This window comes from Protopterus annectens, chromosome 14.part0 (assembly GCF_019279795.1).
Source record: "Protopterus annectens isolate FY-2018-M chromosome 14.part0, PAN1.0, whole genome shotgun sequence".
NCBI classification, from domain to species: Eukaryota; Metazoa; Chordata; order Ceratodontiformes; family Protopteridae; genus Protopterus; species Protopterus annectens.
The window spans coordinates 625,158,586-625,177,103 of NC_056748.1; the positions used below are offsets into that span (position 1 = coordinate 625,158,586).

The following is an 18,518-nucleotide window of genomic DNA, read 5'->3' on the forward strand; positions in this document are numbered from 1 at the left end:
TCAGTCCATAGTCAGTTCTTCCAACCACAAAAAGAAGAAGTTAAGCAAACAGCCTTTGCCACCTCAGCAGGCTAGTAATTTGACTAAGCCACAGGTTGGAGATTCTGCTGTGGCTATTTGTTGTACCTCCGACCATTCTTTTTTACCCTGAGTCCCTCTGGCGTAGCTCCTACAGCCACTATGGATCGGGGGTTAGCCATGTTGATTGTGGCTGTTGGGTTCTCTTCATTGGACAAGGGAGAGCCTCTCTTGTTGGTTCTGGAAGAAGAAACAGGGAAGCCTTCCCTGTTTTGCCAGAATGTTGTATTCATCTGTAGGGAAGTTGCTGCTGCCATTAATAACACTATTGTTCCTATTTTTCCTGTCAAAAAGAAATAGCAAACTAAACATGTATCTACTCTTCCTCAAATTTCCTTAGACAGGAGTAGTACGAGTGTGAAAGTATGAGGGATGTTTTGTCTGTAATTTCTTCTTGTGAGGAAGAATCTGCTTTAAATAATTAGTTACTTCTATTGTATAAGTCACTGGTCATAAGTCACTGGTCATTGCTTAGAGTGTGTGTATGACTCCATTGATATTTCTTCCAGGGCTATGGCCATGGTACTGTTTTGAGGAGGTTTGCATGACTGCATTCGCAGAACCTCCCAGATGGTGTCAAATGAGATTTTAAATTCCCCTTTGGATAGACATTTAGTTTTTGACCCCTCTGCTGCAGAAGTGAACAAAAAGTGTGACGAAAGGGGTAAGCTTATCCAATGAATCTAAGATTTTTCAGCCCTCCTTTTTAAAATTTTCTAAGTAATTCTCTTAATCCTTCATCCAGTTTCTGCAAAATGCAAAACAAACAGTCTCAACAAAATGTAGGTCAACAGATGCTTAATAAGAAATAGCAGAGGGATTCCAAAAAGAAAATAAAAAAAACACTGAGAAACCGAAGAACACCAATGGCAGAGGCATAAAATCCAAAAATGTTTAATATTCCAGCACCTCGTCTAGCAAGCCGTTCACAGAGTTAACATCACAGTAGCACAAGCTACACTTAAATAACAAATATCACTTCATTAATCAATTAACTAAAACAATTAAACACAAATTAATAATTAACACTTAATGCAGAAAAGCCTCCACTCAAGTGCTTTGTTTAAACCATAAGGCACCAGAGTGCCAAACTTTAAAGTTCAGACTGCTTCTTTATATAACAGTTTGTTTTTAAGTGTAACATCATCCTTTGGATAGCCCCATGGCATCACATTTTCATGCAGTACACTTGGGGTCTTGTGCCAGTTTAAAAGCATGTATTTTAGAACAAGTTTTGATTAAGGATGATTAAGTGCAGCTTGGTGCTGCTGTGATGTTAACTCTGTGAAAGGCTTGCTAGCCAAGATGCTGGAGTATTAAACATTTTTGGATTTTATGCTTCTGCAGTTGGTGTTCTTCACTTTCTCTGTGTTTTTTTTTTTTTTTTTATTTTTTATTTTGTTGTTTAATGGATTCCAAAAAGAAGCCTTCAACCTCCCTTTTATCAAGGACTGTTGAGCAAGTCTGAATGACTGTTCAAGAAACCTTTTGACCCCATAACAACCTAGCTCCTTTTTTCTTTCAAAAAGTCTGAATCTCCAGTTTTCCCTTTGGCAGTGGATAGTTTCAGATAGATGGTGTTCTGAAGGTCATTTATCAAAGTTACAGGTGACAGTAGTTGGAAATTCCTTCTTTCCAGGGTGGTCATTTTTCATCCCCCAGATCAGACTTTTTTGTTTCTACTGGTTCTTCATCATATGCTGTCCCAAGGAGTAATAGAACCAATTCCTCCTTCCCAGGTGGGGAATGTTTTTTATTCAAGGTTGTCCTAGTGCTAAATTAAGAAAATTCTTGGAGATCAGTTCTGGATCTTTCTTTCCTAAACTTGTTTGTTATGGATCCCATATTTAAAATGATAAGCCGTTCAATGAAACAATATAGCCAACGAACAGAAATCAAAGAATGCCAATTCCTTCAGTATCTTGGGAACCTGTTCACCAACTAGCTATGGTAAAAATCCTTGAAAAATCTTTACAGAACGCTAGGCAGCCAACTTGCAATAAAAACTCTGTTTAATTAACATCAAAGTTAAGCGTTTTCACTTACATCACAGTAAGCTTCATCAGAACCACACAAAGCGAACTGACACACATTCAAATAACTTTTTTGGCGCCAAAAAAGCAACAGGAAAACGGTCACTTAAAGTGATACAATAAAACAGGTCTAAGTCTATGTTTAAACAAAACTAAACCAATAATAATCTGTAAAGTCTTAAAAATTTCATAATTGTCAATAATAATAAATAAAACATCTCGAAATGTTTTTTAAAAATCTACTAACTAGATAATATCAAGTCAATGCTAACAAAGGTTTAATAGATAAAAAATCATTAAGTCCAGGTGGGTTAGAGGCGTCAGTAAATATTTGCCAAAATAATTGTTTATAAAACAATAGTCCCTTAAAATGACCCCCCTTAGGATCTATAACAACACTATCCAATATTGCAAATTTGAAGAAATGCCCTTCACCACACTTGTTGATATGTCTATATAAGGCATTCTTACCATCCTTAGTTTTAATACTGTAAAGATGTGAATAAATACGTTTATTTAATTTTCTTTCTGTTTTACCTATGTAATATCCCGAACAAGCCATACATTTAGCAATATATGTATAACCATTTTAGTTTGACAATTTCCATACTTAGGTCTAATTTCTGTGTGGGTAACATTCTCTAAAATAATCTTTTTAACATCATATATAGAGCTACACTGTTTACACGCACCACATCTCTTTGTGTGTTTGTTATTGTCAGCTCTACACCAATATCCTCTCTCTAAATGGTTCTTAATATTGCTTCCCACTTTGTTAAACTGGGGGCCACTGCCCAACACTGAGGCAATATCATGATCTGCAAGAATGATATTCCAATTGTTTTTAAATATATTCATCATTTTACCTAGGAATGGGCCATACTCCCAAGATACATACTCTCCTGAAAGTGGTTCATTTTTTGTCATGATGTCATGTTTAAAAGTCGGTCCGTCACTATTGTTATTAATCATATAGTTAGACATCATATTATTATATTTATAATTATAACCTAATAGGGGTTTATACTTACCACCCCATTCACTAGTAATGTATTTACTGATTTTTGACATCAAACTACTGTCATAACCTCTTTCCGTAAATAGGGACTCAGTAAATAAATATTTTTTTGCACTTATCTATAGCCAAGCACAGTGCAATTTTGACTTTTTCAAGCTTGACATCTCTGTTATTCTGCTAAATGACATATTTTTTCTGTGAATGGAATTTATAATGATGATACTACTATATTTGTTCAAGTTTATATAAACGAGGAATGCCACCATCCAAAGGTTTCCACAAGAAGGCAAGAAGTCCAAATTTGTTCAAGTTTATTTAAAATATAGAATTCCAGTATGTAACATTTTTAGGGAATTTAATAAGGGGTTGTGGAGACTGAGCATCTTTTGCCTGCACTCTTTCTGTCAGGAAGAGGATGTATATTTATTTATTCCTTGCAAGTAGCCCCCATTGAAGTCTGGGGTCTCTAGCCCAAACAGACAAAGGTGATATGGGTTCTGTGATCAATCATCTGAAGCAGGTGGTGTCCACCAGGAGCCTAGTATGCACGGACCACACTGACATTATTGCACAGTGTGCATGGATAAGCCTAGGAAAAAAATATATCTGTAACAGTGCAAGATTTCAGTGCCTTCCCCACTTTTAGACCAGTAACTACACAGACAAGGGTTGAAGGTGGAGATGTCTTAATATGCTTCAGTAACAGGCATATTTTTCTGGTGGTCAGACAGGATAGCATGCTGGAGTTCCTCCACGTGCAGATCACCGTAGACACAATCCTGTAGCATATCTTATTGGTCATCCTCCACATCCCAAGAAGGTCACAATGCAAACTTGGACCTTCTGGAGACACTTACCATCCAAGCTAACACCCTACTCATGGGAAGCTTTATTACCCCTCTATAGACTGGGAATCCTATCTATAGGTACAGAGATTCCTGGACTTCATAAATACAATCACCCTTGACCAAGTAGTGAATATAACCACTAGAGGTGCCAACATTCTGGACCTTGTGCTCACAAAAATGGAAGAACACTGAACCCCCTCCCCCCAATGTCTCATCCTTCCTGGTAAGATCTGATCATGAAGCTGTCTCCTTCAGAATCAAAATCAACTATGTAATTTTCTTAAAACGAGTAATAGTTAGGAACTATTCCAAGGCAAATTACTTTTTATTAAGTGATGGTTTGTCAAACTTCTGTGCCCTCCAAACCCCAAGCTGAATTGCTCAAAGAAGCTGTGTACAGCCATGTCAGTGGCTGCATAGAGGCGGCTGTACCTATGAGAGGTAAGCCCAGGACTAGCCCCAGAAACAAACTGCCCTTGTGGCATCCCAAATCAAACAGGATATACAACAAAAGGAAAATAAATAATGGCAAAAATCTGGAAGGGTACTTCCCATAAAGATAAAAACTCTCACCAAACTAAATAGGCAACTAAGAGGGCTAATTAGGTCAAGCAAAGCCAACTTTGAGGTTATGATAGCCTTCCAGGAGAAAGATAACTATATGGCCTTGCACAGCTATCTCAGAAACCTCAAAGGCAGCACATAGCAATGTGATGAATGTTGGTTAATGGTGCCGCATACACTGAGCCTGAAAATATAGTGAACCTGTTAGTGGACAGACTAATTTCCAGCTTTACCTCCCTCTCACCTCCCAACCATCCCCTCAAAAATACCCTCAAACATAACCCCTCCAACTATAACTAGGGAGCATATACTGTTTGCACTCACTAAGCCTAGGAGCTCAGCCTCAGTGGGTCCCAGATGCCTCCTCAGTAGACTAAAATATGACTTATCAGGACCTCTGAAGTCATTATTTAACTACAGTCTTAAAATAAGCTTTGTGCCACGGAGATGCAAGATTGCGATGGCCATCCCCCCTTTACAAGGGAGGACCTTCAATAGATCCTGGAAACTACCGACTCATTAGTTGTAGGATCATAGGAGGTTACTAGGCTAATGACCCTAGTGCCCTTTCAACCCTAGCCAAGTTTTACCCTTACTTCCACAGTCAGCACTTATCGCCCTTGTCCAAGAGGGACACAGGTGGAACTCCTGGGGTGAATATACGGTTACCCATCCAATTGTCCATATTGCGTTTGAAGAGGGCCAGTGATGTACTCTGTTTGACATGAAGTAGGAGTCTGCACCAAAGGTGTGGTAACCTCTGGGAGACAAATCTGTCACTCTAGCAGGTTCTACTAATGTCACATACCAGGTTAAGGCCTTTAGAGCGAGTAACCCGTGTATCATTTGACTTACGGATATGCAGCATTTCCAACAGAGCAGGGTAAAATATTGCCTTATATGAAAATTAGAGATTGCCTCTGAGTAGTCTGTATGAAACAGAAAAAAGTGACAGTGATTTCAGATGATCCTCATAGGACACATACTGAAGATCTTGAATTTTCCTTGTGAGGAAACTTTGTGGTCTCTCCTATTGCTGCAGGTGCTTGGAAAGTTACATACCAAAAGGGGCACTGTACTCAATTGTTGGCCTTATGAGAGAAGAGTACAGGGAGGTTATAATTTATTTTTTTCTGGAGGCAATACCCCTACTTGTGAGATGAGCAATGTAGAATGCCCTTCTTGCAACTGTGGAGACATGGTGATCAAAGGTAAGGTTGTTGTCAACATGCGTGCCCAGGTCTGTCATCACTGAATGGTACGTAGGGTGTTGTTATAGTCTTATTTGCAAAGCCATGGAAGTAATTACCATAGAAATTATCAGCAAGGGCATAGGAGACCTCCAGACACTGTTCCATCCCAGTTTGGCTTTGTCAAAGGAAGGTCATGCTTACTGACTCTAGTGCTTTGAAAAGGACACTAAGGCAATGGATGAGGGGAAAATGATGCATACTGCCTACCTAGATCCGACTAAAGCATTTGATATAATACCCCATTTGGGCATTGTCAGCAACCGTATAGAACTAGGTTTCAACTCCTTTATAACATGCTGGATAGCCAGCTGGCTCACCAGTAGGATCAGGGAGGTTAGAATCTTTGAAGCCACTGCCACAAAGAGGCTGGTAACCAGTGGAGTCCCCCAGGACTCTGTGCTAGGCTCACTCCTCTTTGGCATCTACTTCTCGGATGTCAAAGCCGATGTCAAAGGCATCTGGTTAACCAAGTTCCCAGATGATTAGAAATTGGGAGAAGTCATTGACTCTCCCCAAGCTGATAACACCCTTCAGGAAGCCTTAACATAGACAAATGTTTGAGGTCAAAGCCATGGATTAAAACTCAGTATCAAGAAATGCATTGCAGTACCTTTTTGGGAAGTTGGCAACCCAGGGTAACTACATCATTGTCAAAATGTTATTTACTTTTCAATATGATAAATTAACTATGAATTTTTTTAGACATCAACATTTCCAAAAATTTAACTGTGGGGCAATTTGAATTTAGTGTTTATAGGGAGCCTACCTATTTTAACATGTTTTTATTTTAACAGCCAAAACTCAATTTGGCAAAAGAAAAGGTTGGTCAAAGATCAACTTATTAGGCTTTCTAGACTAATTTCACATGGTGAGAAGTTCATGAAAAAAGTGGATATTTTGTCTTCTATGTTTTTGAAGAGAGGATACCCCAAGGAATTAATCCACAATTAGGCAACTGAAATTTCCAGTAGGAAGGGCAGTGACTTTCCACCTATTTTGAAGCAACCTGATTCAGTTAGAAAAACAAATGTCCAGCATAAGAGTGTCAGTTTTAAAACTGTTATGATATTTACCCTTTGATAAGCATGATAGGTATCTTAAAAACATACTACTTCATAATTGGGACTTAAACATTAAGAGTGGTTCCCCAAGCAAGTTTTGGGTGATGAGCATTTATTTGTGTAAAAAAACAACAGTAACCTTAAGGATAAGCTTGAAAGTAATTACATTAAGTCTGCCTGCTCAGGTAATGTTAGAAAAATGACTTTGTGTGGCTGTTGCAACCATTGCATATTTATCAATGACACGACTAATCTGTCTGTACCAGGATGTAAAAAGACCATTGGTTGTGTGTGACAATATAATTGTGGGAAAAAAGGGGTGGTTTATATTATCTATTGTAAATCCTGTGATTGTTTGTATGTGGGGAAGACAGAACACCCACTCAGACAAAGGATTTATTAGCATAATTATAGTATAAAAACAAAGACTCAACTAATGCCCTTAGTAAACATGCACAACAATGCACCTGTTTGAAAAAGTTCATATTTTCGCATTGGAACAAGTTCCTTATCCAGTATGAGGTGGAAACTAGGAAAATATGATTGAATACAGTGAGTCGCTGTCACAACTGAGATTAAATTCTGGGTTATCTCCAGGTTTAAATTAAGACATATCTATTAACTGTGTTTCAAACATGAGGGCCGTCAGACTGTAAGAACATTTTTTGTTTGGTATCTGTTTTTGTGTGCTTTTTTTGTATGTATTATTTGGTATGTACCTTTAAGTGTTTAGTTACCTAATTTCTTGGTCACACGATTTAAATCAGATAGTTTACATGGCTATTTAAAGGTTTATAGAACACTTTGTGTTTCTATTCTGAAGAAATCTCTAATAAAGTTGAGGCAAAAGCTCTCCATTTTACTGGAAGACATTTGGTCAACATTCTTTTAGTTTACGATTCTTGGTTTTTAATTGTTTTGACCATTTTTCTGAGCTTGGAATTGCTTTTGAGATATTTTTATAATGAATTAAATATTTTTTAGTTTTAAATATAAAATAGATTTGTTTTCATAAGTTTTGTACTTTTACACATGTAGTTTTTCAGTTTCATAAAATATTATCCACCTTCTGATAATGTCTTGTCAGTAAGCTTAAAAGATATCACTCAGAGAAAGTAAATTATTGTCTAACCTTCATGAGGTGTATATTCGGAATGATTTCTGTGAGAACTCTCCTATAAAACTGCAGTGTTCTTCATGTCATACAAATCATTAGCTCATTAGTATTAATGCTGTAAACCCCATATTTTACATGAACAGTTTTGTATAATAGAAATGCTAGGCTAAAGTGGGAGAATTAATGCTTGCTAAAACGTTCTATTAGAAAATTACTTTGAATTTTTTGAAGAGCTTTTTTCTCCATATTCCCTATATAAAAGCTTTGATTTAATTGCTCAGTATAATGCCTTAGACATTATTTATTTATTTATTTTATTTTATATTTGTTAGCCGGGATAGTCCAACTGGATACATGTCCATTTTCAGTGGAGGCCTGGGGAGAAAAGCTCCAAAGAAACACATTTGCAAGACATACAAACAATATATTTTACATGTTTCTAGTATATTTAACCAGACAATATAGATGAGCACACATTATTAATTCATTCACAAAGACATATATAATGATCAATACATATACAAACAATAAAGTATGTTAAATATCTATCTAGAGTCATATCATGCATCTGAATGTGGTATTGATAAGACTAAACAGTCCTATAAGGAGATTATGTGTTTAAGGCAAGAGTTATAGCAGGAGTGGAGTAGGACTGAAGTTAGTCTGGTGTGGAGCAGGGACATAACCATTTGTTGCTGAGATGGCTTTTGACAGATTTCTTAAATTTGGATAGAGAAGATTCCAGGGTAATGGATGGAGGCAGGGAGTTCCAAATTTTGGATATGTAAGATGAGTAGAGGGAGTCACCAGCATGGTTGTGTGATCTAGTAACTGTTAATAGTAACTTATCTGTGGAATTAGGTTGCTTAAAGCTGGTGTTTTATTTGGGTGGGAGAGCAGCTTATAAGTAATGATACATTGATTGTAGATTAATAAATCTGACAGTTCAAGCCAGTCCAATTGTTTTAGGTTATGACAGTGATGGGTTCTAAAAGATGAGTTATTAGCAAATTTGGCTATTTGAGTATAGCAGGTTGCCAGTTTGCTGCTTTCTGTTTTGGATAGATTTGTTAGGATTGGGAATGCATAAAGTAATGTTGAGAGCAAGTGAGTGCGAGCAATTGTGGACCTAGCAGTATGGGTCAAGTATGATTTGTGTTTGTAGAGACTACCTAGCTTTCTGTGAGTGTTTTTAATAGTTAGATTAATGTGGATATCAAAGTTTAACTTATCAATGGTGATGCCTAGTAGTTTTGTGTGAGATTTGGGTGTGATAAGTGTACCATTTTTAGAGTGAATATTGAAAGTGATGGTAAGGCTGGTATTTTGTGAGGGGTGAAATAGCAGGATCTTGGTCTTTTTGGGGTTAAGAATGAGGCCATTGTCAGTAAGCCAGTTTTCAACTGAGTGGAAATTATCCTGGGTTTTATTGTGTAGTTCTTGCAAGGTTGAGGCACTGCATATTATAGTGGAATCGTCTGCGTATTGGATAAGGCTAGTGCTATTTGCTGCTGAGTGGAGATTGTTTGTGAAAATTGAGAATAGCAAGGGACTCAGTATTGATCCCTGAGGTACCCCAAAAGTGACTGATAAAAGTGGAGACAAGTTATTGTTCCACCGTACTGCTTGTTGCCTGTCCTTAAGATAGTTGTCGAACCAGGAGATTGATTGGTTGTCTAATCCTAGGTTTTTGAGGTGGCAGATGAGTTTGTCATGGCTAACCATATCAAAGGCATTTGATAGGTCTAAGAAAAGGGCATCTATTTTATATATTTGGTAATTTTATTTAAACTCATACATCATAGGTTGGTACTAGGCTATCAGCCCTAGGGCCTATACAAGCCTAGCCATAAAAATTCCCTGGTTATTTATTCCCACACTATTTACTTCCCTGGACCCCTGTCTAGCAGGGCAACTGACGTGATCCCCGGGGTGAATTTCCTTTCTCCCATCCAATCGTCAAGGTTCCTTTTGAAGAGGACCAAAGAGGCACTCTGCTTGACATGTATGGGCAATCTATTCCAGAGTCTGGGGAGTCTCTGGGTCAGGAACCTATCCCTCCAGCATGTTTTGGTTATTGTGATGACAAGGTTTAGATCCCTGGAGCATGTGGCTCTGAGGGATTGGGATTTCTTTAAGTGTAGCATGTCCAACAGCTCTGGGTTTGACATGGCCTTGTATGTTAAGCAAAGATCGCCTCTGAGTAGACGATATGCAACAGAGTATAGCTGGAGTTTTTTAAGGCAGTCAGCGTAGGGCATCTGCTTTAGGCATGTGATTCTTTTAGTGAGGTATTTCTGTGGCCTTTTCAGTTGTTGCAGATGTCTTGAGAGGTACATACCAAATGGGGCATTGTATTCTATAATGGGTCTAATGAGGGATGAGTACAGTGGGACAATGACCTCCTTTTTTCTGGATGAAAAGCCCTTAGTGATGAGGTGTGCCACATAGAAGGATTTCCTGACTGTTGTGGCGATGTGGTTATCGAAGGTGAGACCACTGTCCACCTGTGTCCCTAAGGCTCTTATCAAACTTTCGGTGTTTAGTGTACTGCCACCTATATGGTAATTCACGGATACATGTTTTTTCCCAAAGGGGATTGCTATACATTTCTTGGCATTGAGCTTGAGCCCATGGCTCTGGCACCAAGCATCTGTTTCTGTAAGGCCCTTTTGTAGAGTATCCACATCATTTGGGGATTCAGTAATGGCTCCCAGTTTGTTATCCAGAGTCCCTTAGTGTTGGCCTGTACTTCAGAGAAGTAGATGCCAAACAAGAGCGGTCCCAGGACTGAACCCTGAGGTACTCCACTTGTCACTTGTCTGGAGCTGGATTTGGAGTTGGCTACTTTTACGGTGTGGGTTCTATCAGTAAGCCAGTTAGCAACCCATTACGTGACGTAAGGATTAATGCCCAGCTTAGTAAGTTTATCTATGATTCCAAAGTGGGGGATGGTGTCAAAGGCCTTGGCAAGGTCTAGATAGGCTGTGTGGACCACCTTACCCTTGTCCATGGCTCTGGAGACTGATTCGAAGAAGTCAATCAAATTCAGGAGACAAGATCGGCCCTTCACGAACCCAAACTGGGTGGGGTCCAGTATTTGAAGGTTGCCAATGTCTTTGTTTATAAGTTCCATGATAATACGCTCCATCACCTTGCAGATAAGGCTTGTCAGACTGATGGGATGGTAGTTTCCGGGATCCAAGGTGGATCCCCCCTTGTGGAGTGGTATAATTGTAGCTGTGCGCCACTCAGTGGGCACGAAACCTGAGGTGAGGCTATGATTAAACATGACACTTAGGTGAGGTGCCAGGTCATATTGTAGTTCATGTAGTACACAGCCCGGGATGTCATCTGGTCCCATGGATGCTGTATTCTTAGCTTTGGAGAGTGCGTTTTTTACCTGTGTGGCCATTATTACCGGAATTTGGCAATCTTCCGGTATTGAAATGGGCCATTTAGGGGGTGAGAGAGGGGTGAAGTTGGCACTGAATCGATCTGCCAGGATATTGGCAATATCCTTGGGATCAGTATATTTAATGCCATTCTGTTTTAGCTCAGAGCAGATCTGAGCATTGCCATTTAGATTCTTGACATAGTTATAGAATGCCTTGTTGTTGTCTTTCGAATCTTTGGCAATTTTATTTTCATAACTAGCTTTGGAGGATTTTATGAGGGATCTCAGTTTCTTACTGAGGCTGGTAAGGAAGTTTTTTGCATTCTGGAATTTTCCTCTTTTCTGCAACAGTTTCTTCCTTTTGTTGTAAAGTTTGTTTATGGCAGGGGACCATCAAGAAGATAAATACCATGAATAAATATTGTAAAAAAACCTACAGTTTAAAGAAGTCATAGACAAATTATAGGATCATTGTAAAACAAACTAGGTGTTTTGTTTGTTTATGTGCTATAGCTTTTTTCTAAACAGGTGAGTGATGTGGACTGCATAGTTTTATCTGAAACACTATTAACAGAATCAGGTGAACTTCTGTTATATCTTAGTCTCCCATTTATGAAATAACTTTAAATGCACTGTACACACGTTTGGTAATCAATTGACTCCATTGCACTGCTCTTTCTTTTATTGTCTCTGAATTTAACGTTTATTAGTGGACCGGAGTTCCGCTGTGCGACCCCTAACTGGGAAAAGTCGAAAGACACAACAACAACTTTAACGTTTATGTTAATTTTTTATGCCTGTGTCAGAAATGGTGGATTCTTAATATCAACTGGACTTGATTTTTTGAAGAGCTTTTTTCTCCATATTCCCTATATAAAAGCCTTACGGTGGCTATCCTAATAAACAAAGTGCAATAAATAGTAATATTCAAATACAAAGCTTTGAAAATGCTGCTTTGCTGTTCCAAAGTCACCAAAGAATAGAGAAAGGCAAATACTTGATTTTTGTAAATAAATAAATAAATGCATGCATACATACATAAAAACTTTGATTGCTTCAAGTAATCGTCACACACTGAAGTTTATTATAATAAAACTCAGCAGTGTGGGAAGTGCAGCATTCCAGTCCACATAAAACATTTGTCAAATGTCTCTTTACATATGTATAATCACACTTATATGCAATCATTGCATAGTGCTTGCACTGATACTAGACCTGTGTGGTGCTATACTTTGTAAATGCAGACTGTTACTTTTGTGATCTTGTTGTATGCTTTGAACTCTAAAATATGGAGAAGACTGATTTTTATCTTTGCAGTTCATTTGATTGTACAAGTTCACCATATTCCTACCTTGTGTTTTGGACATTTTTGGTTGCCTGTAAATCTGTATAGTATGACTTAGTCTGTGTTGATGTTGACATATATATGCTTTGGTTGTGGATGGCTTCTTCACCTGCACAGGTCTGAGGTCCAAACCTTTGTATTTCCAAGGTCTTGTTGTACTTACAGATTTTGCTGCACTGTGATTTTCTCTACAATTTACATATTGACAACTGTAACTAGTAAACAGATCACCCTGATATTGGCAGTTAAACCTCTCACTTATTTTCCTTTTCCAGGGATGTCAGATGTGAACTACTGGCATATGCGCTTTCGTTGGTCTGCTGATGCACCCTCTGACCTCCTGAGGAAATTTAGAAACTATGAAATCTGACAGCTCTTCTGAATGCTTCCAAATGAAGCCTTCACTTTGATATTTCTATCATGGCTGCATTTCTGTTTCTGTTTAAATATTGTATCTAATGTTATTACTATTTCTAAATGTATTATCTTGCTTGTTATATATTTGTATTATATTATATTTTATTATATTTAATGCATGTTTCTGTATAAAGCCAGGCACACACATCATTCATTGAACTGGTAGGGGTCAGATCTTTCAGACTTCCTCTGTTTAAACTGTACTCCACTATGATTTTTTCAGAGTAGACACATTTGCCTTTTTTTTCTTTTGCACATTGTAGTATGACTCACTACATATTAGTACTACATAATAGTGAAGTTCAAAACCCTGGATAGTGATTGGTGAGAAAGTATTGTGCAATGCCCCAAAATGTGAATCTGTGCACAAAAAGTTTCAAAACAAAATTATTTGTTATAATTTGCTACCTTTTACAACACAGTCACTCAAAAAAATTATTTTATTAAGCGTTTCATTATTCATTTTATGAAAAAATGCAGATTACTCTATCCCAATAATGTAAGCATATAAATATGTGCAATACATCAGACTAATTTGCAAACTAATCATGGAAATATTTTAAACTGATTGCTGTTTTCTTGGGGATTTGCCTTTGGATTCTGTAAGGCTTTGTCCAATTTAGGTGTTGTATGCCTCTTAATAAAGTCTTGCACTTATTCATTTTTATTTTACTAGAAATTGTTAGATTTTTTACCTTCATTTTAATCTGAAAATTAGTTGTGTGTTGTGAAATTCTGGTGTTAACCTCCTACATTCCATGATATTTTGGCATTACAGAAAATTACACAAATTCCATTTAATTTTGACAATCCAACATAGTGGTCATTCACAGTCCACTGTATAGCAGTTGTATAATGTGGCTAAATTTCGTGAAACCATGATTGAAGCAACCAACTTTGCACAGCAAGGAAAAGAAAGGTCTAGGGTTCTAAACCTCTTCTACAACATCAACAGAATGGTTTGGAGGGACAGGTATATTTCACAGAGGATACTGCTGCTGTGGAACAGACTTCCCAGTCACGTAAAACAAAGTTCATCCTTGACCATTTTCAAGCGTAACTTAGATGGATGGGAAACTGAAAATTTACCACAGGACTGCCCTCTGTACTACTAAATGGACAGGTGCAGCTCCTAAAAGCTTTATCCCATGCATGGGTCCCCTCAAATTATGGTATGATCCCATTTATTCTCATTAGGGATAATATTAAATTATTGATCATGGGCTGGGTAAGGCCAGTGTATAACCAAATGGGATAGGTTATTTCAAGCACAGAAAAAGAAATTGGGTAGGCTTAAAATGGCCTGCAAAGGCAGCTAGCCTAGTACTTACTTATGAACCTATGAGCCTATAAGGAAATATAGGGCCTCATTGTCACCTAACATGTATTTAATGTACAAAAATAAGCCAGTAACTGCAATGGTTAAATTATTTTCATAGCTTCTGGCAAACCTGCAGAAAATAAAAACAATAAACATTCTTTATATTTTATTTTGGTTATACTTCATTTTAGGGTCCCGCAGTGTCCCCATGGTTAGCATAGCTGCTTCACAGCTCTTGGTTTTCAACTCACTTTTGAGCTGGCACATCTTCTCTGTGGAGTCTGTGCATCTTACCTGTACACAGTCCGATTTTTGGTAAGTGTTATGATTTCTCCCATATCCCAAAGAAGTGCCATATGTGAAGGGGTATGAATTGTCTACATGTGTGTCTTATGTGTGAGACTGAGTGAATGAATATATATATGCATATATTGTAAAAAGAACCAGAGACTTGCTAGCACTTATATGCCCAGTTAGGTAAGAGCTGTAATATTTACAAAGTTACAGCCACATTCTAAGAGAGTATAAGGTGTAGAGCCCAATGTATGTATTACGTCACTTGGGTATATTAGATACCTGGAGTTCGGCCACAATAAGATTTATGTACTCACTGGAGTTTGGCCACAATAACATTTATGTACTCATAAATCTTGTTAAATTACATACTCTATCAGTGATGATTACATTTTAAAATACATTTTATAAAAGTAAGTGATTTGTTGGGAAGTTTGCATGGTAGTGTACTAAAAAGTAATTGGCTGCTGAGGGCAGTAAATTACTAGATGGGGTGGCATAGTTATTTAAAATGAACTGGCTTTGTTAAGCTTTGTATATGCCACTGAAGTTAGCAGTAGGAATAAAACTTTATCTTTGAAGTTTTGGGGAGATTGAGTCACATCCTATAGGCTTGCATTTCTGCTTATGATATAGATTTCACAAGGCAGATTGTCCAGGGAAGCCTTTTTTGCCAAGATCTAAGATATGGGTAATGACTTTCCTAGCCTCTGATCCTTTCTGACACTTATTACCGAATCTACATAAAACTCCAAAGTGTTTGGCTACCATGCCTTTATCCTGTCAGTTTACTGCACGTATTACCAGCCTCCACATAACTGTTATCCATACATGTAAACCAACAGGATGACTGAACAATTAAATAAAGAAAATGTAAGATTAGATCTCCTGCTTTGTTTAAATGTGTATTAATGAGTCCTGAGTAACCAATGATATTAGTATCTGCTGAACTCATTTTTTTCAGATAATGTTCATAATGGTACTTTACTTTAATATAAAATATCAGTTGAAACAATAAATGGAAGCAATGTGACATCATATGAGTTTAGAGAAAAATGTATAAATCTTACATGATCATTATAGCATAAGTAGGGCATTGCAGCTTTGTAGTTCTTTTTCTGTGCAGTTTTACAGCTAAGAGGACTGAAGGAATAATTTCTGAGATAATTATGAGGGAGAAAACTAGATTCAAATTGACTGATAAAAATAAAATAAAACAGTGAGCCAGCATTTGAGTATGTATACATATGCAGAAGATGTAGGACAAAGGTTCTATATTACAAGACCGAAAGTGCATATGTGCGACTACATAAAAATCGACACATAATGCACGAAACTAAAAATAGTGAACCACCACTTAAGCAAATTTTTCCCTAGGGAAAAAACTTACAAGGCCGTTCGCTAAAAACAAAAAATTTAACACCATAAACAGGTGGGGAGTTCTGCCCCCCACACCTCCCCTAACTAAATATACCAACTCCAAGATCGCACTATAAGGAAGGAAAGGGAAACTCCATTAAGTTGGCCAAGTATCTCCTTGCCCTATGACATATTCATCGAATCGCTTAAATGCATTTCGATGAATATGTGTCGCTGTTTCCATATTCGCTCAGAAGCATTTTTGTGCTTCTAATATAGACCCAGGACAAAGACTCAGTAGAGGAACAATGCATGTGTGTGTGTTTGTCTGTGTCTACCTGTAGACCAGTTTAGCTTATGGATTTTGTCAGCATGACATTTCCATTTTCTCTGTACTTTTTTGTATATCATTACTATATATAATGTGTATATTTGTATATATCTTATGTACTATTTTAAGCGTCCTTTCATTCAGCTGTTGTAGTGATGGCATTTTATATCAGGATCCCCATTTGTCAGTGGTAAGATTAGATTATCTCTACAATAATCACAAAGAGCACCTTCCTTTTTAATTTGAAAAATCCCCATTTAATCTGAAAAATTACCAATTATTTGATTGTAATACTAAAGACCGATTTATAGTACAATTGTACTTATAATTTATCTGCTTATTGGTTTTAAACACTGAAAATGAATGAAATTAAGAAAGGTAAAGTTTTTTATTGGCAGAAGATGTTGGAAGAGGGGGAATTAGGAGCATCTTCTACTCTGTACTGGCACAGTAAAGCAAGGGACATGTTCCATAGCTTATTGTTATTTACAGAAGAGTTATTTTGTATTTCTGTCAGTCCAGAATTGTGAATGTTTTCTGTATAATACAGACTGGTCATGTTTCTGGTTTTATTTATGTCCTTTTTTGATGTATGCAGCTAAAATGTAACAAAATGAAACAGATGCTACCTCTGCATTTACCACACTGCATTCGCCACAGTAAGATGAGGACTACAATATTGGATGTATTTGTTATTCTGTAGTTAGACAGCATTTAAAGTAAATTTCCTTGTACACAAAAGTCTTTTACTTTCACCCTTTTACCACTGAACTACATATTTGCTGGTATCATTAAGGAAGTGTAAACTTTAGCAGAAAGAAAAGTCACTATTTACTTCAGCTTGGTCTTGTTCAGTCTCCAACATTTTGAAAGTTCTAAGACAATGCCATCAGGTTTTATACAAAAGGCAACGATGGTAAAGAATTATGTGACAATAAACTATTGATATTGAATGTGAAACCTCTTTATTGCATAAAGCAAGATTTATCCATGTATTTGCTGTCTAGTTGTTTGGTTATATTTTCAAATGTATTGAAACATTTTTACCTCTAAGAAGACCACTCTGTTAAATAAGATGTCTGCAGAAGAAAAGCAGATAAAATTTCCTCAGACTGTAATGTCTGTGAGTTTAGTTTTTAATGAATACTGAGCATATGCCCTTTTATACCTTGCTGACTATACATACAGTAGAATAATAAGGACATATTCATGTATTGCATTAGGATTTTCTAGTGCTCTTTTCATGGTGCACCCAAAAACTATATTGAAATGTAGTGATACTTACTAATGGAGAACTACACATGGCTGACTATCTGTTTTTAAGGCTGTTTCTCTATTAATAAATGGCATAACATGCATAGTCTGACTTTGGGAGATTTCATTTATTTTGAGACACTTTCTAACCAATTGTAATATTTCTTCCAGTCTTGGAACTCTCTTTACATCATCTTTTCAAAAGCCAAGTAGGACAAATTGTGCATTACTATGTAAAGCTGCACCTTTGGAGAAGGAGGACAGTGGTTACTCACTGCTTCTCCACCTGCATTTGTTATTCCATGTGAAGACAACACCTGTCTTACCTGCCCTTCCTAGAAGAAGAGTGCATGACATAGAAAAAAATTATCAGACCACTGATAAGACAGCTTGTAATTAGATGCAATTAACATGAATTAAGCATAGAGCTCTGTGCAAGTAAGTTAATGTAACATACGAGTACATATGCAATTAGTTACTTTTCCTGATTATGTACAGATTGTATTCTAAGACCTCTAATTGCTGAAACTACAGAGTGTGAGGTGAAACTAATGAAAACAACCCTCAGATGGAGTAGTTTAAGAAATTAGAGCTTGTGTACACTTCAAACAGCCTTCAAAATGACTGTACAGTATGGGTAGTATTAATGGTATGTGGAATTTTTATCCACTTCAGTCTTATTGTACCACTAATGTGGTATCAGTGAAGCTGTTATGCACATAAATAATACAGCAGTAAAACAAAAGCAAGACATACAGCCATACTGGGAGTGTGCACAGTAGTTGGGTCAGTGCATTTGTATGGACAATGGGCATTTTGTTGTAGTTT

General features: G+C 37.2%; 1 protein-coding gene across 1 annotated transcript in view; it reads left to right on the forward strand.

The window, feature by feature from the left end:
* DNAJC12 (DnaJ heat shock protein family (Hsp40) member C12) overlaps positions 1–17,794 on the forward strand; it is a 314,683-nt gene extending 296,889 nt beyond the window's left edge. Inside the window, exon 5 of the mRNA XM_044056381.1 lies at positions 12,990–17,794. Within this exon, the coding sequence (XP_043912316.1) occupies positions 12,990–13,084 (95 nt within the window). The 3' untranslated portion in view covers positions 13,085–17,794. The remainder of the gene's footprint in view (positions 1–12,989) is intronic.
* Positions 17,795–18,518: the final 724 nt, after the last annotated feature.